Genomic DNA, 18,443 nt, shown 5'->3' with positions numbered 1-18,443 from the left:
GGCCCATCCAGGGATTTGGACCCAGATGCCACCCCCCTTCCTTTCCTGGAAAATGTTCTCCAGGAATCTCTCAGCCAAGGACACCGAGGGTGGGGCGGTGGGGTGAGGGGTCGGGCTGGGGAGCAGTTCCTCCACTTTCCGTAGGACTCGCAGCTCTGGGCATCCCCCTCTGCCACTGCCTGGGTTGCCCACTTCATGACACCCAGGCTCGGCCCTCTCTCCCCTTGACACCGCGCCCCCACCCCCTTGGCCTTCTCACATCTGAGGGAACAGTGTCCAGGCCTGGCTCAGCCTCTGGAAGAATATGGTCAGGACCTGGGACACATCCCGGCTCTGGCTCCAGCCCTGAGATTGGGAGGGGTCTTACCAGGCTGTCAGCTCTAAGGAGAGGGGTCTGAGAGGCCCTGGGGCAAGGGGGCTGCAGCTGAAGTCTCTGGCCCCTTCACCACCACGTCAGTTTAGTGACTGCGCCTTGGCTCCAGCGGCAGGCCAGGCAAGCATGTAGGTTTGCCAGGGAGGAAACCTGTGATGCCAAGGTGGCCCCAGGCACAGGGGCTGGGGGAGGAATGGGTCCAGCTGGCAGATGGCAGGAAAGAGGGGGGCCCAGGATAGGATGGGCCCAGGAACAAGCCCAATGGGGTGCCCAAGCAAGCAACAACAGGGGTTAGGGTTCAGTGGGGAGTCAGGGGACAAGGACACTAACCTGCCTTCTGCCTTGTCTCAGGGGCTCAGCCTCAGGGGATCACAGAGCCCAGCATTCTGTCTCCAGACACACTCCTGGGAGCAATTCTTAACCCAGAAGAAGGAGCCTAACTCTGCCCTAACTTACCATGGGCCCTCAGATGGCCTCCCTTCACCACATGGCCCAGCTACACTGTCCTCCCAGGCTAGACACACTCTCCTTGCTGTGGGAGTCGGGGTCTGGAGTCTAGTGCCCCAAATACCCCTTACCCCGGAAATGTGAGGGGCCCAGAGCTGGGGAGAGGTATGCTTTAAGGTGCAGCAGGCCTCCAGCAAAGGCCCCTCCAGCTAGTGGGTTCCTAGCTCAAATCTGTAACCGGGAGCAGCTAGGGACCCCATTTCTCACTCTGCCTCCCCACTCCTGTCAGGAAGACTAAGTTCAGGGGCAGGTGCAGCCCGCCTACTGGCAGCCTCAGCTTGAATGGTTAACCAGCCTTCTCAATCCCACAGGTGTCCCAGGTGGCTGTTAGAGGGAGCCCGCCTGTCCAAGTCTGCCCTGAGCCAAGCAGGAGGGGGTGGTAAATATTTGTCAGTGCGCAGGAGTGTCCACGCAGGGTGGACAGCTCGGATACCACAATTGCTCCCTACAGGGGGAGAGTCTGGAAAGCAGGTGCTGGCACTGCCTAAAGCTGACAAACAGCAGCGGACCCCTCCCCCGCCCCCCGCCCTGACTCGAGGTCCAGTGCTCTATGCACGGCCAGAGCAACTGTTCCACAGTCAGCACTGGGGCCGGAGGGCTGAGAGGCGCCAGGCACCACCTCGTCCGGCCCGGCTCAGCGCCTCTCCCCAGCGGCTCTGGTTCCGGGCGACAGCGCTGAGCCAGATCTAGCCCGGGCGAGGGCCTCCTCCAGCGAGACCCCCCCGAACTGAATGTGTGGGAGATCCGGGGCCCCCAGCAGGAGCCCTCCTCAGTTCCAACGCCCGGTCCTCGGCCCCGGCGCGCAGACTCGGATCCCGCGCTCCCCACCCGGCGCAGCCCCGGCGGGATCGGGGCGGGGGCGGGGCCGGGGGCGGGGCGCAAGCGGCCCGGCCTCCCACCCGCTCGGCGCGCGCCGCGCGGCGGCCATGGGGGCGCGGCTGGGCCGGCGGGCCGGGCCCGACGCGGGCTCGGAGGCCGGGGAGGCGGCGGGGTGCGGGCCCGCGCCCTACGAGCGCCGGGTGCGCTGGCTCCGCGAGATCCAGTCCACGCTCCGCGAGCGGCGGCCCGAGCGCGCCCGGCAGCTGCTGCGCCTCCTGCGCCAGGCGAGAGAAGGAGCCGGGGCCGGAGGCCGGGGGAGGGGCCGGGAGGCGATGCGGCGCTGGCCTCGGGCGCGGGAGGCAGGGCCGGCCCCGGACGCGCGCGGGCCAGGCGGGTTCCGAGGGGAGGTTACGACCGGCTGCAGCGGGTGGGGGTCTCGTCTGGGCTGGAGGGCGAGGGAGAGCAGTCGGCTCTAGTGGGGAGGGGACTGTGAGTGTGGAGGGGGTCCCATGACGGTCCGCATCTCTGGGGTTTGAAGCCAGTGGTGTGTGTGTGTTTTGAGGGTGCCCCAAAGGAGGACGGCTGAAAGGAGTGGCAAGTGATGGGCGAGTCATCTTGTATTGAAGGGCAGTGGGAAGAGGGCAGCGCCCCACCCTAGGGTGAAGGGAGGTGCGGCACTGGACCCCTGAGAGAGGACCTGGGAAGCAACAGCCCAGCTGGTCAGTGGGCGCCACCTTACCATGGTACCATGGCGGCGCAGAAAGGGCCACAGGACACTATGCCCGACCTCCTAACAGCAGCTCACACCCAGCGAATACACACACCTGGCATCTGTACATCACAACAGCACATCTGGACGGGCGGGGCTCTGGTTCCACATACACCAGTTACCTGAGTGGAGTTGCCCTAGGAGACATGAGTTTTGGTCCCAGCATCACCACTGGGCGAACCACGTCCCCCTCTGCCCACGTCCCCCTCTGCCCACGTCCCCACACCCTGTGGCAGCTGCCACCACAACCTGCCCCACCCTGTAAGCTGAAATCAGCTGGTGGTCTTTGGCTTGCAGGTGGATGATTACAGTTGGGGAACGGAGGCCCAGAGAAAAGTAGTGAGCCTAGGGCCACAGAGCAAACTGGGGGCCAGCCAAGGCCAGAGCCCAGCTGCCAGTGTCCCAGCTCTGCTCCTCCTGCTGCACTAGGTTTCCTTTCTCTGTGCCCAGCTGGCTGGAAAGGTGGGGCTGGCCCTTTAAGAGGAGCCATCCAGACCAGTAGAAGGCAGGCTACGGTCTGGGACCCTGTCTGGGTCAGGCCAGGCTCACGGCTCCCCCTCCCTTCTTCTGGATCCTCCCTAGCTAGCAGGTGCAACTTGAACAGTGTTTAAAATGCAAACAACAGAGCAGCATGAAACAGCCAGAGACCACCTAGAGACATGGTCTCTGGCATGGTGTCTGGAGCTCAAGGCACTGGCTGGGCATTTTAGCTGGGAAACTGGCTAGGTGGCCCATCATGTCCCAGAGGTTGAGATTCGAGGACCATTGAGGGGCCTGTCCTGCCCCATAAGCTACAGGGACTTTGCAGTTATGGCCCTTGGGCGAATTTCTGGCCCGGCCTGTCTTCCCATGCCCTGGGCTTATGCACAGAACACATCACTGTCTGGCTTGGGGAGGGCCCATGTGGGTTCTGGAGGCCCCTGGCTGTGCCTGCCCCATCAGCTTGTCCATATATCCTCTAAATGGATTCCCTAAAAGGCACCACACCAAGCCTGTGAGAGAAACAGGAGGAGGTGGCCAAGGAGTGAAGGCGGCAGGCCAGGGGTCGGTCGGTGGGGTCTGTCGGAGGGGTGGGAGGCTTGGAAGCTGAACAGAGGCTGGCAGGCAGGCGGGTCATGAATGCCAGGCTGTGGTGAGTTTTCAAACCATAGGCTGCGCATGTCTCTGCCATCAAACAACCTTGAGAGCACTTGGTCTCCACCGAAGGGGTTAAGGGTCAAGCTCAGGTGTATGTTTCATAGAGCTGGTGCTGGCCAGGTGGCCTAGAGGGGTGTCAGGAAAACGGGAGCCCTGGGAAGAGGCTGTTGGGGGTTGAGGCTGAACCTTCTTGAGCAGTGAGTTGGGGTGGTGAGAGCTGGGCAGGGATGGGGTGAGGGAAGAGGGTGGGGTGACTCCTGGGCTCAGGCTCAGGTGCCTGGGAAGATGGGGATAGTCATACCCTTTACTGAGCTGGGGACAAGAGACAAGACACGCCCAGTCTGAGCTGCCTTTGGGACATCTGAGCTGAGAGAGGGGTCCACCCTAATAGGAAGGGTCTGGACCTGTCAGCAAAGAGATGGTAGTCATAGCTCAGGGGAGCTTGGGAAGAGGTGCAGAGAGGCAAGGGGCCCAAAGGGGATGCTGGAGGGCAATGGGGTCCTCATCAGAGGAGCCCCCAAAGAATCCCCCAGACAAGCCCAGTCCCAGAGGAGGCAAGGTGTCTCAGCAGAATGTCTCACCTCCAGGGAACCAGTCTAAGAGTTCCTGGACCTACTTATCACCTCCCTGAGGCCCCTGATGCATCGACCCTCTGCTCATCTATAGGGTCCACCTGCCCTTGGACAGCTGGCCCATCACCGCCTGTTGCGAGGGAAATGGAGAGAGGGGATTGGATGTGAGAGGCTGCGGCTGGCTGGGGTGGGCCCTGGGGAAGGGAGGCCTGAGCCCTGGCTCACTCGACTCTCACTCCTGCAGGACCTGGGCCTCGAGGGAACCCTCCTCACAGACATCCTCTACAGGAACGTGGCCTTCCTCAATCTGGTGGACCCCATTTCCCACGACCTGCTTGTGAACCTGGCCCGGGACCTGCAGTGCCCCAAGTCGGTGAGGCCTGGGCTCCAGGTTGAGCTGTTTGGTTGACAGGGGCCAGGAGACCCCTGGGCTGAGAGCTAGGATCTGGGTCCTCACCTGGCCTGCTGCCTGGCCTTAGGCAGGTCCCCGCCCCTCTCTGGGACCTGATGCCAGTTTCAGTGTATTAGACTGGCCAGCAGTCAGAACACATGTGAAGTGTGCTTTCCCAGCCCTGGGAAGTCGTGTTGGGTAGACCCGTTTCCTGAGTGGCAGCGGGACTGTGTGCAGGCCCTGGCACCCAGGCAGGAAATCGTATGGGGAGCCTTTGGGATCTAGACATTCTGACAAACCCGCTGATAAAACCAAACTCCCAGCCCCTGATTCCCAGAGCCAGAAGAGAGCCGCCCTTACCTGGAACCCCTGTCCACATGTCCCCCTTGGGGACAAGCACCCACTGCTTCCCACAGCAGCTCATGCCACAGGCAAGTCCCTCCTACATTGAGTTGGCATCTGCCACCTGCAGCCTCCCCCCTGTGCCACCACATCTGCCCAGAACATCACTCCCCCCACCCCCACCAACTTTGTCAGCACCTGCAGATGCCCTGCCAAGGAGCACTGAAGGTGCCGTGCTCCTGACACAGCATGTGGCCAGCCACCAGCCCCCAGCCCTTCGTCACAGCAAGTCTCTGGGGCCCCACGAGGGGCCCCGCCAGCTCGGAACTCCCACGTCCACGTGCGCGGGCTGCCGAGGGTTCTCTGAGGCTAGCCTAGAGCCATCACAGTGACCGCTAGGGCTTGCTGCCACTGTGTGTGCGCGCTGTTACCAGAGGGACTGGGTAGAAGAATGTGCTAGCTTATGGAGCGTGCTCAGTGCCAGCTTTGTGGAAAGCAGGGCACCCCGTATCCTGCCCGCGCTGGGCCTCTGCGAGGGCCCATGGGGACCAAGAGGGAACCAGGTGGTGGGGCTGCACAACCTTAACCCTCCCCGCCCTGGCAGCCCAGACCCAGGCCCCAGGGGCGCGGCCTCGCTTGGAGAGTGAGAGGAAGAAGAGCATGCTGACCTGGCTTGTTCCTATTCCCTGGGGGTGGCGTCAGTGGAGCAGGGCTCCCTGGAGGGGCCTGGTCCTGCCTTCCCCTGTGGCGAGTACCAGGGGGGCGCTGAGGATGGACAGGGAGCCGGCTGATAGCCCGAGACTTTGGCCCAGGGCCTGAGGACAGGGAACAAGGGCCCATTGTCTGGGCTTCCTCCCGCCGGGCACTGCGGGCCTCGGACCTGCCTGTCCAGCTCCCAGTGGGCAGCCTCCCCTGGCTCAGAGCCAGGCCGCGGCGGAGTAGGGGGTGGGGGTGGAGGGGGAGAGCCAGTGGGCAGCTCAGTGATCCGTGAGTGAATGACTGTGCGCATGCACAGGCTTGGGTCTCCAAGGCCCGGGGGGCGGGAGGGGCTCGGCCTCCCCCTGACAACGCTGCCTCCCCCCAGGACTATGAGCTCTGGAAGTCCTCGGACAAGATCTGTCGGCAGCTCATCTACCACCTCACCCCTCACTCCAAGCGGCAGCGAGGGTCCAGCTTGCCCCGGAGGAAGACCCAGAGCTGGTAAGGGAGCCCAGCCACAGCCCCACCACACAGGCCCTGGGGGTCCCTTTCCAGGCCCCTCTCAGCAAGAGCTGGTGCCTGAAATCCCACCATGGGCCCCTCACCCTCGTCTGCAGCACAGCTGCACCTCCTGGCCACTGGCAGTGGTGGCAGAAGCTCCCCAAGCCCAGTTACTTACTCTCCATGTGACCTGCCTGCTGCCTTCGGGCCATCCCTCAGCCCTCCGCCTGCCACAGGGCCTGGCCCCCTGGACCAAGAGGACCTCAGCAGGAGTCAGCTGAGTCCCCACAACAGGCCATGAGGGAGGGAGATTCTGGGTCGTGATGCCCATTTTACAGGGAAGGAAACTGAGGCCGGGAGAGGCAGAGTATCTTGCCCTGAGTTTCCTGCAGCCCTCTGGGGACTCTTTACCAGGCTAAGGCTTCCACAACCAGCCCAAAGGCTTACTCCGCCATGGGGTCCCCCTCTCAGTCACTCCATCACAGCCTCATGGCCAGACTCAGCCACTGGGGCCCAGGCCCAGAACCTCAGCCCTGGTTCTCTCCCCTGCTTGCCCCCTTGGACCTGGTGGCCCCTGTTGAGCCCAGAGCCCATGGGGTTGTTCCCTGCCTTGGCAGGTGGGGGCCCTGGAGGTGTTCTCAGCACTTTCAGTCCCTAGGCAGGCCTGTCTGCCTAGTGAGCCCTGCTCACATGACAAGAGAGAACCAGAGAGGGGTTCCAGGGAAAGCGCCTCTAAACTTCCCTCCCAGTTCAGAACACAGGGAATCCTCCCTCAGGGCAGGTCCCCACCCACATGCCCCAACACCTCCCCTCTCACTGGGCCTGTTCCCTTTCTAGCCCCCAAGGCTGGAGGGACCAGCTTGATACCCCATCACCCTCACAGGAACATCAATCTTTATTCCAAAGGGTTGACTTTAGACGAGCCAAGTGAAAAAAAAAAGTGTGGGCAGGGGTCAGAGTGCCCGTGATTTGGAGACCTGGCTCCCCCTTAGAGGTGTGTGACCATGGAAGCATCACATCACCTCTTGGAGCACCCCTCTGCACATCTGCCGGGCTGGCATGAAGATAAGTGAGACAGCAGATGTGACAGTGTGGTGAGCAGGTGCACGGCAGGTTTTTAGGGTCCCAGCTCACAGAACCTTCACACATGGGCATTTAATCCTCATGGCCAGGTCCCCCGTTAGCCAAAGGGGACTCTGAGGCTCAGAGCGATTCCGAGCACTAGTCGTGGGCAGTCATTTAGCAAGTGGCGGTTTGACCCCAGCTTGGCCAGCCTGCAGGGCCTGGTGGGCCTTGCCACCACCCAGGGCTGCCCTGAGAGGCCATTGTCTATGGCTGGTGGGGACCCACAAGGCAGGCCCTGGGCCCTTGCTCAGTACCTCCCCCCCTGCCACTGCCCCCCAGCCTCAAGAGCAGCCTCCAGAGGACTCTGCTGGCGGGGGAGACCGTGAACCTGTCAGGGATCACGCTGTCAGCGCAGGACGTGCAGCACATCACGCGCTACCTGGGCAGCCGGGGCGCCGGGCTCGCGGTGCTGGACCTGAGCTTCACAGGGCTGAGTGACGAGCTGCTGCGCCGGCTGATGCCCAGCCTCTGGACGCTGCCCCGCCTCACCCAGCTCCTGCTCAACGGTAACCGGCTGACCCGGGCCGCCGCCCGCGAGCTCACCGAGGCTGTCAAGGACACCAGCAAGTTCCCGGTGCTGGCCTGGGTGGACCTGGGCAACAACGTGGACGTGGCCTCCCTGCCCCAGCCCCTGCTGGTTGGCCTGCGCCGGCGGCTGAGCCAGCGCACCTCGCTGCCCACCATCTACGAGGGTGGAGACCTGGAGCCTGAGGGTGGCACAGCCGTGGCCACCGCCGTTGCCTCCACCTGGGACTCTGCAGCTGTTGGACCAGGGCCCAAGCCTCAGGCCTGCTGCACCAGGTGAACTGCCACCCACCCTGGTGCCTGCTTCCTGACTGGCAATGCTCCCGAGCACGTTTGAGGGGGTGATAGAGGCCCCCAGATCCAGTGCAGAGGCTTAGCTTGGGATTCATGGCACAGAGGAGGATGGGCTTGTTGGAGGCCAGATGGTCAGTCCAGGCTGGAGCCTCAGCCTTCCCTCAGCAGGAGGGGCCCAGTACCTGCTGTGCAGACCCCACAATAAAGGGTGATGCCCCCTCTGCCTCGGCCTTTCTGCACTGTGGGCCTCAGAGCCACTGAGTGTGAGCCCCGTTGCTGGGGACTCGGGGACCCTGCCCGCCTGAAAGGGAGGGACCAAGCTCACGCTGACCTCCGCCGGGTCAGGATTCCCACAGACACCAAAGGAGGTGGGAGGGTCCATCTGTGGGCCGGGAGTTAGAGGAGGCCTCCAGGGACTGGGCCCTGACGTCTGGGCAGGACTTGGGTGTCTTAAGGAGGGAGCAGGAGGCAGCAGTTTGGGAGCCCAGAAAGAGGCAGAGCTCATGCCTGAGCCCCAGCTGCTGACCCCCCACCAGGGCCCGTTGGGCTGAGGACAAGGCTGTGCCAGCAGGAAGTGAGGCTTGTGTCCCACAGGGCACAGTGCTGCCCACCCCCAGGCCTCCTGTACTTGGCCAGTGTGCAGCTCCACGGGGGTAGGAGATACATCGGCCAGAGACAAAGAACTATGTGTTCCCTCCAGGCTCTGGGGGGTCCAAATGCACAGTCCTCCCCCGTGGGGGAACCCAAGAGAGCAGGCAGGGGGTGGAGGTGAGCGTGGCCAGCATCAGGGGACCTTGGGGTGGGGCAGTACTGGGGCAGCCCTGGGAGACTGCTGGCTCCCAGCAGGAGGCCTTCTCCTGTCCTCCACAAGCACCACAAGGGCAGGCTCCAGACCAGATGCCGTGGTCACCTCCCAGCCCTGGGTGGGGAGCTGGGGTTCAGCCCCACTAGGTGCTGGGCAGGGCAGGGGGAGATGTCCAGGGGGAACTGAGGCTGGAGTGGGGAAGCCATGGCCCAAGGCTCCCCTACAGAGCTGGGAGGGCAGGTCCACGGGCAGCAGGATCCTGCCAGATGAGGAGAGACCCAGCTGCGGAGGAAAGCTCTGAGGGCAAGGAGAAGGCGGGGTCCCCCTGGGCCCACATCCCCAGGCCCACCAGCTCTGGCCCACAGGGGACTGTGAGTTGGCATTGATTACACACATCCCCAGGCGGCCGGATGTACAAGCCTCTTGGGCCAGAAGGGAGATGGCCAAGAAGGGTGAGGTCAGTCCCAGGACCTGGCAGGAGGTGGGGAGGAAAAGAGCTCCCCTCCTATGCTGTCTGCCCACCACCCCCGCCCCCATCACCGCCCCGAGGTTGGGCCCTGCTGATCTGACTGCTTTTAGTGGAACACTTACCAGGAGGTGGTAGGAAGGGTGTGAAGACCGTCCGGTTCAGCTCAGCTCCACTCCTGACCCAGCCAGACCCTCCTGATTCTGGGCCTCAGGTCTCTCCTTCTTCCCCTCTGTTAAACAGGGCCGCTCTCTGCTGTGCCTTCCAGCCCTCAACTGCTCCATCCTGGGGTCCTGGCCCCTCCTTGGCCTCCGTGTTTTAGACATGGGTCTGCCCAGTGGCTGGGAGCTATGGAAGTGTCCCTCTGAGCCCCCACTCTGGGGCAGGGGGCTGAGGCTCCTGGGGGGAGGCAAAGCAGGGTGCGGGGTGGAAGAGGCCATGAAGGGCAGGATGAGGAAGCAGGCCTGGGGTCGGGCAAGCTGATAAGCCCATATCCTGCGCCTCTTTGCTGGAGAAACGCCAAGCTGTCTGTGTCCCTCCTGCCCCCTCGCTCCCTGCCCACCACTGGCCCGAATCTGCCCACACACCTTGAATGTGACCACTCGGAGAGATTTCCACCAGGATGGTGTGAGGACCTGAGCTGGGTATCGCCCGGCGAGCTCTGGGAGAATGCAGGCGGTGGCAGCTGGTCTCAATCTCCCTGCCTGTCAGACGGACGCATGCAGTGCACTGACCGAGCTGGAGCAAGAAACAGCTTGAAAGATGCCAGCTGGTCTTGTTCCCACGCAGATGTCCATAGCCCCTTCTTGGGGCCCTTATGGCCACCAGCGAGGCTACTCTACAGCCAGGAAGTGGGGGCTTGTGCCTCACCCAGCCTGGTGGGCAGATGGTGTCCACCTGGCCAGCTCCAGCCCAAGTTCCAGACCGAGGAGGCTGCAGGTGGACCTCGCTCAGGCCGGTCCTCTCCTAGGCCCAGGCTTGGAGGCAGACAGACTTGGCCTGGTCCCACTCTGTGACCCACTGGTGGTGTGGTCCTCTTGGGGCCTGTTCCCTCTTCTTGGGAACTAGGTACACCAAGCCTCCCTGAATCCTCCTGGAGTAGTTGGATGGGACTGCATGGGACTTCCGGGCAGATGCTCTGCAGCCTCACTGGGGCCTCCACCCAGGGCTCTCTGGGTGGGAAATGGCAAGAGCCCAAACCTCGGGACTATGCAGCCCAAACCTGAAGCCATTTATTTATTTAAGGAGCAATTCATAGCCTCTCTCTGGGCCAAGCACTGTTTTGATGGCTTTACACCCCTTTAATTCTCTTTGAATTTGTAGGACGTCAGAGCTATTACTGCCTCTGTTTTGGAGGTGAGCAAACTGAGGCAGGGAGAGGTAATGTGACCTGTCCAAGGTCACCAAGCTAGGAACTGGAGGAGCCAAGAAGTGAGCCAGGCATCTGGCTTCAGTCTGTGACACTAACCCCTGCCTGGTGCTGCCTGTATCACAGCCACCCTGGGGCCGAGGAGTCACCCAGATTCCTGCCAGAGGCCATTAGGGGCCGAAGACCATTGTGGTGGATCTGCTGGCAGGTGTCCTGCATCAGGGAGAGACCTCCAGTAAGACTGCTCAGGACCTCCCTGGGCCCCCATTTCCTCATGTGCGAAGTGGTTGGGGTGGGGGGCAGTGGAGATGCGGGCTGTACCCTCTTCCGGAAGGGGACTGACAAGGAGTGAGTCTGGAAGTACTTGCTGGACTAAGCCCTGCTCGGGGGTGCGTTCACCTCCCTGGGACTTGGCGTCCTCGGGCCTTGTCAGGAAGTTGAGATTGATGTTCTCACGGAAAGACGTAGAAATGATGCCTGTTCTCCAAGGACTTGGGAACTTGGGGACTTTGGTTCTGTCCCAGAAGGGAGGACATGTGAGCCCAGATAAAGTGCTTTAAGATACGAATCTACAGCAAATATCAGCTGCTCTGACAGTCTTCCTCTTGAGAATCCAAAATCTCAGGCAACTGACTGATCACCCCAGTGGCCGATATTAACGCAGCACAGAGGTTTTTCTCTAGCTCCTGGAGAGAAAGGAAGAGACTTCTCCCTCTAGAGAGTTGCCAATCACCAGTGGAAACTGGAATTTCCTTTTCCAGCCATATACTTCAATTTTACTTTTTAAAATAATATCTTATGTTAAAAATAATTCTTGGAGGGAGAGTACAGCTCAGTGGTAGAGTGCATGCTTAGCATGCATGAGGTCTCGGGTTCAATCCCCAGCACCTCCATTTAAAAAAATTAAAATTAAAAAATAATAAATAAATAAACCTAATTACCACCCCCAAAACAGCAACAAAAAATAATTCTTCATTGTAGTACAATTGAAGTATAATTAAGTGGACATCACAAGTGTTGTAAGTTTAACGTGTGCAATATGGTACGTACATTCTGATTTGTGGATAAATCCCTGAAACCACCACCCTAATCAAAGCAGTGAACACATTTGTCACGCCCAACAGATTCCTCGTGCCCCTTGGTAATGCCTCCCTCCCACCTCTCTCCATGCTTCCCCCAGCAAATATTGACCTGCTTTCTGTCCCTTTAGATTCGTGCACATTTTCTGGTTTTAGGTATATGGAATCATACAGGGTGCACTCTTTTTTTTAATAACTTTTCTCACTTAGCATAATTATTTTCAGGCTCCCACGAAGATGTATGTATCAACAGTCCTTTTTAATTGCTGAGTAGCATTCTGCTGGATGGATATACCACAATTCACTTACCTGTTGATGGACATTTGGGTTGTTTCCAGTGTTTAGCTATTACAAAGAAAGCTGCTATGAATATCCATGTACAAGTTTCTGCATGAACATCTATTTCCTTTTCTCTTGGGTAGTGATATCTCAGTATGGTTTTCTTTTTTGTAATATCTTTTTCAGGTTTTGTTAGAGGGATAATGCTGGTCTCATAGAATGAGTTGAGACGCATCCCCTTCTCTTCAACTTTTTGGGAAGAGTTTGCATAGAATTGATATTATTTCCTCCTTCAATATTTGGTAGACTTCCTCAGTGAAGGCACATGGGCCTGAAGATTTCTTTGAGTGAAGTTTTCTGTTAAATTTCTTTAATAGAGGTAGGGCTCTTCAGGTTAGTACTTCTTGAGTGAACGCTGGTGTTTTGGTCTTTCAAGGAATTTGTCCGTTTCATCTAAGTCGTTGAATTTGTTGACATCAAGTTGTTCATAAGATTCCCTTTTAACATCTGTGGATCTGTAGTAGTCACCTCTCCCATCTCAGAGGTTGGTAATTGTGTCTTCCTCTTTCTTTCCCTAATTGCCTGACTGGTCTGGCTACAGGTTTATCAATTTTATTGATCTTCTTAAAGAATCATCTTTTGATTTCACTGATTATTCTCTATCGTTTTCTTTTCTATTTCATTGATACCTACTTGGATCCTTCTTTTCTTCCACTTACTTGATTTCATTGGCTCTTCTTTTTCTATTCTTAAATGAAATCTTGTCTGATTAGTTTGGCTAAGATAATTGTTCTGAGACATATCCTTTTTTCCAATATAGGTGTTTAGTGCTGTTTACTTAAAAAAAAAAAAAAACAGCCAAAACGCACAATGTGAAAGCTGTGAGTCAAGTTTACTCAGTGTCTTCACTGAGGACTATAGCCCAGGAAAGAGCCCCTCAGGTAGCTCTGAGAAACTGTTCCAAAGAGTTAGGGGGAGAAGTCAGTATATACATGATTTTGTTGAAGGTGGTGTGGACAACCAAGCACACATCTTGGTAGAAGTTTGCTGCTGGTCACAAGGAACAGAAATCTTAGTTAATGGTTAGTGCTTTTGTAAGTATGGAATGGTGTGAGAATCCAGGTTTATAAAATATTTCTCCTGAAAATATTTAACTATCTGAAGGTCTGTTCTGCCAGTTTTCCCAAAGCACAGAGTGCCTCATCCCTGATCTCTGCCCTGAACTCCTTTCAGGGTGTGTTGAAGGTCAGCGACTGCAGTGTCTAATGATTCAATAGAGCCAGATGGCTAGTGACACTGTTTAGTTGGCAGTGCTATAAACTACCTAAGTTTTGCTGTAGTGGCATCCTACAAATTCTGATGTCTTTCCATTTTCAAGTCAGTTCAGACTACTTTCCAACTTCTTTTTTGGGTTCTTCGTTGATTCATGCGTTACTTAGAAATGTGTTATTTTGTTTCCAAGTATTTAGAGATTTCCCAAGGATCTCTCTTCTAATGATTTCTAATTTAATTAAACTGTGGTCGGACAACATAATATGGCTTGAAGCCTTTGGATCTTGATAAATGTTCGATGTGTACTTAAGAAGAATGTATATTCTTCTATTGTTGGGTGTCCTATGTTAAAGTCAAGTTGACTTACCATGTTGTTCAAGTTTTCTATATCCTTGATGGTTTTCTGCCTACTTGCTCTATCGATTATTGAGAGGGGAACTGAAATCTGACTGTACTTTTGTCTATGTCTTGTTGCAGTTCTATCCATTTTTTGTTTCATGTATTTTGAAGCCTTATTATTAGGTGCATAAGTGTTTAAGATTGCTAAGGCTCCTTGATTAACTGACCCTATCATCATTATGAAATGACTTTCATTATCCCTGAAACCTACTTGTCTGATATTAATATAGATACTCCAGCTTTCTTTTGGCTAGTGTTAGCAATGGTATTATCTTTTTCCATCCTTTTATACTTTTAACCTATTTATGTCTTTAAATGTGTTTCTTGTAGGTAGTCTTGCTTTTCTGAATCCAGTCTGACAATCTCTGCTTTTTCTTTTTTTTACATTTTTTTGAGTTGTAGTCATTTTACAATGTTGTGTCAAATTCCAGTGTAGAGCACAATTTTTCAGTTATACATGAACATACATATATTCATTGTCATATTTTTTTCACTGTGAGCTACCACAAGATCTTGTATATTTCCCTGTGCTATACAGTATAATCTTGTTTATCTATTCTGCATATGCCTGTCAGTATCTACAAATTTTGAAATCGCAGTCTGTTCCTTCCCACCCCCAGCCCCCTTGGCAACCACAAGTTTGTATTCTATGTCTATGAGTCTGTTCCTGTTTTGTATTTATGTTCATGACAATCTCTGCTTTTTAATTGAAATGTTTATACCATTTACATTTACTGTGATTATTGATATGGTTAGGCTTAAGCCTATCATCTTGCTATTTATTTTCTATTTATCTCATCTATTGTTTCTCTTTTTCTGTCTTCTTTTGGAGTAATTTTATTTATTTATAAACCTGCGTTGGCTTAACTCTCCTCTTTTTATTGAGGTAAAATCCACATAATAAGAAATTCATCATGTCAATCACTTTAAAGTGTACAATTTAGTTGTTTTTAGTATATTCTCCATGTTGTGCAGCCATCATCACTAATTACAGAACATTTTTGTTACCCTCCCCCCAAAAAAACCCCATACCCATTAAGCAGGCACTCTCTATTCTGCCCTCTCCCAGTCCCTGCCACTCTCTAATCTCCTTTGTCTCTATGAACTTGTCTATTCTTGCATTATGTGTACAACATGCAGTCTTTTGTGTCTCCCCATGTTGTAGCATGTGCCAGTAATTCATTCCTTTTTATGGCTAAATAATATTCTATTGTACGGGTATACCACTTTTGTTTATCCATTCGTCAGTTGTTGGATACTTGAGCATTGGCTTCTTTGTATTTAGCGTTGTTTTCGAATTTATTATGTATTTTTAAATTATCACAGTCTGGCTTCCAGTAATATACCACTTCCTGTAAATGAAATTAACAATGGTATACATTTTCCCCTCTTGACCTTTATGCTAATATTGTCATGCCCATTTTACTTTTACATACGTCATAAACCCCATAATACTATCTTCACTCCTTTGTGTAGATTCAGATTTCCAGCTGGTCTAATTTTCCTTTTGCTAGAAGGATGTCCTTTAATATTTTTTTGTATAGCAGGTCTCCTGGTGATGAAGTTTCTCAGCCTCCGTGTTCTGAAAACATTTGTACTTTGCCTTCATTAAAAAAAAACGTTCCCTCCAGGTATTGAATCCTAGAGTTTTTTTCTGTCAGTGCTTTGAAGATGTTGCTTCACTATCTTTGTGTTTGCATGGTTCCCAATGAGAAATGCCACCCTTATCTTTGTTCTTCTGATTATAACTTTTCTTTCTCTAGCTGCTTATTAGGATTTTTCTCTTAACCACCAGTTTTGAGTAATGATATGCCTTGGTGTCGTTTTCTTCATATTTCTTATGCTTGGAGTTCATTTAGTTTCTTGGATCTGTGGGTTTACAGTTTTCATGAAGTTTGGGAAATTTTCTAGATTTTTCTTTTTTGAGGAGGGGAATGGGAGGAAGGTAATTACGTTTATTCATTTTTAGAGGTGGTACTGGGGATTGAACTCAGGACTTTGTGCATGTTAAGCACACGCTTTATCACTTGAGCTATATCCTCCCCTCTAAGTTTGACCATTTCTTCAAATAATTTTTGTTTCCCTCATCACCTCTCCTTTGGTAACTCCAACTACCCATATACTAGGACACTTGGAGTTGTCCCACAGCTCTCTTTTCTTTTTCAAATTCCTTTTTTCTGTTTCATCTTGGATAGTTTCTATAACTATGCCTTAAAGTTCACTAATCTTTTCTTCTGCAATGTCTTATCTGTTGTGAGTCCCATCCAGCTATAGGTCAGTGGGAAGTTTCTCCTTCTCTCCTCTTTTTTCTTATGTCTCCTCCCTTTACAACCCTCCTTTTTAGATTTCATGTCTCTACTTAACTTTCTGAATATACGAAATAGTTAAAATAACTGCCGTGATGTCCTCTGCTACTTCTAACATTTGTGTCAGTTTTGGTTGTTTTAAATTATTCTCATATGGGCTGTGCTTTCCTGCCTCTTTGCATATCTCATAATCTTTGACTGTATGCCAGACATTGTGAATTCTACTTTGTAGGGTGCTAGATATTTTTATGTTTCTATAAATCTTCTCTAGCTTTGTTCCAGGATACATCTAATTGACCTGGCAGCAGTTTGATCCTTTCATGCCTTGTTTTTATGATTTGTCAGCTGGGTCCAGAGGAACTCAGCCTAGGGCTAGTCATTCTTCATTTATGAGCCAAGAATTTCCTGGATACTTGTATTAAAACACATATTTTTGTATTATAAATGTTTTTACTGAATGTTTAAATTTTTTAATGATGCCTTGACACCTTGGGGCCTTGTTAATCCTTCAGAGACTGCCCCTCCTATAGTTAATTCCTAGAGATAGTAAACAGTTTGCTTGCACAATATACCTTTCACACACAAACTAACCAATCCAGAGTCTATCCCCAACCACCTTTAACTCTCACACATCAAGCCACTATCTCCCCTGCTATACATCATCGCAGTGCCAGGTACTGAGACGACCCCTGTAGCTCACAGCCCTGAATTTATTCAAACTATCTAATTCTATACTTATTCAAAATAAAACCCCTGGTACATTTTGAACAATAGTCTACTCACTATCCTGAGTTCCTCTCTGGCCGCTGGGACCCTTCCCAGCCCTGTGTGATGCCAGGCACTGTTACAACTTTTCTGATGGTTCCTTCCCCAGACTCAGTTTACTCACTCCTATACTGATCGGTATTCTGAATATTCAAGAGGGATCTTCTGCAGACCACCTGGGTTCTCTGTGCAGCTTTCTTCTCTCTGCTATTCTGTCCTATGAGCTCGAGCTGCCTCAGCCTCTCAACACTTAAGTGACTCCTCAGCCCAGGAAGGCTGGCGTGATCCCTTTGTGCCACAGCCTGGAAACTCTCACAATGCAGTATTTGTTACCACCCCATTTGTTACCCATCTCTTAGGGATTACTCTTCTTCAGTCTCTTGAGTTTTTATCTTTTTGCAGGCATGAAGGTATAAATCTAGGCAATTACCCCCATCTTGGCCAGAAGCAGAAAGAATGTCTGTGTGCTCTGCCTTTATTTTTTAAAGTTATGGAATACCCAGCAGGTGAGTCAGTATCAATGAATCAATTGAGTCTAAACGCTCCCTTGTACAGATAACAAACCAGGGGTCTGGAGAGAATTTGTAGTGGCAACAGAGCCAAAATTCACCTCTTAAATCTTGGTCTAGTTATCCTTCTATGACTTCATCCTTTGTTCTTTATCTTGCCAAGTTGTTTTCAATTTTAAATATATTTTCTAAGAAAATACGTTAAAAAAAATGATAGCATGTGCTTAAAGTGATCTCCCGATGATCTTGAGACTGCTCCTCCCCAGCCTTGGAAAAAGTTGGAAGCTTACTCCCTAGAGGGGGTGACAAGCTTTCTGGACTAGGAGGCCTTCCCAGAAGCCTAGAAGATGAAGTGAATCTGGACATACATGAATGCTGAGAATCCCCAGCCCTCTTCCCCTCAACTCAGCTCCCAGGAGGCCAGCAGGCCAAGGTAAGCCCTCCTGACAAGAGACTGAAGGTTTCTTCAAGGAATCTCACCAGCCCAAGAGGAAAGTCCTAAAAGTATGTTGGGGATTTACCCAAAAAGTCCAAATCAGCTCACCTCACAAACACATTCTTTTTAATACCCCAGTCTTCAATGTAAGCAGACTACTGATGAATGCCAGGCAGCTAAAAAGAAAGGTATAAAAATGAGACTAAAAGAAAAACAAAAAGCGGTAAGAAAACATCACACAGGAGATGAAAGCTTCAACACAGCACACTCACGTCCTTAGAGGAAGATATTGCAACCATGGAATTAAGTCCTATTAAAAAAATTAAAAGGAATCTTAAGATAATCAACTTGGGGAAATCTGCCACATCGGAGATCAAAAAACAAGAAAATTGGGTGTGGGGTGGCAGAGAGAAAAGAGAAAGAGAAACAGAGGTTAAGTCCAGGAAATACAACATCTGAATAACAGGATTCCAGAAAGAAAAATCAGAAAACCAAAGGAAGGAAATCATTAACAAGTTACTCAAAAAAGTTTCCCAGAAAGGAAGGATTAGAGTCCATTCTGAAAAGGTTCAGCGAAAGCCTGGCACGATGCATGAAAACAGACCTGAGCCAGGGCACGTCAGTGTGAAATCTCAGAACACTGGTGACAGATGGGAAAGGGGGTCACACACACAGGTCAGCACTCAAGTGGCTTCAGACCTCCA

At 53.1% G+C, this 18,443-nt stretch overlaps 1 protein-coding gene across 1 annotated transcript; it reads left to right on the top strand.

Moving 5' to 3' along the window:
- Nucleotides 1-1,786: 1,786 nt before the first annotated feature.
- Nucleotides 1,787-8,277, top strand: LRRC75B (leucine rich repeat containing 75B). The gene is made up of 4 exons (XM_074356003.1): nt 1,787-1,983; nt 4,422-4,550; nt 5,995-6,110; nt 7,515-8,277. The coding sequence occupies exons 1-4, from the start codon at nt 1,807-1,809 to the stop codon at nt 8,038-8,040; spliced, it is 948 nt and encodes a 315-aa protein (XP_074212104.1). The 5' UTR covers nt 1,787-1,806; the 3' UTR covers nt 8,041-8,277.
- The last annotated feature ends 10,166 nt before the right edge of the window (nt 8,278-18,443 follow it).

This window comes from Camelus bactrianus, chromosome 32 (genome assembly GCF_048773025.1).
Source record: "Camelus bactrianus isolate YW-2024 breed Bactrian camel chromosome 32, ASM4877302v1, whole genome shotgun sequence".
Lineage (NCBI taxonomy): Eukaryota > Metazoa > Chordata > Mammalia > Artiodactyla > Camelidae > Camelus > Camelus bactrianus.
The sequence above is the reverse complement of the archived record's forward strand: the minus strand, read 5'-3'. Positions and strand labels throughout refer to the sequence as shown.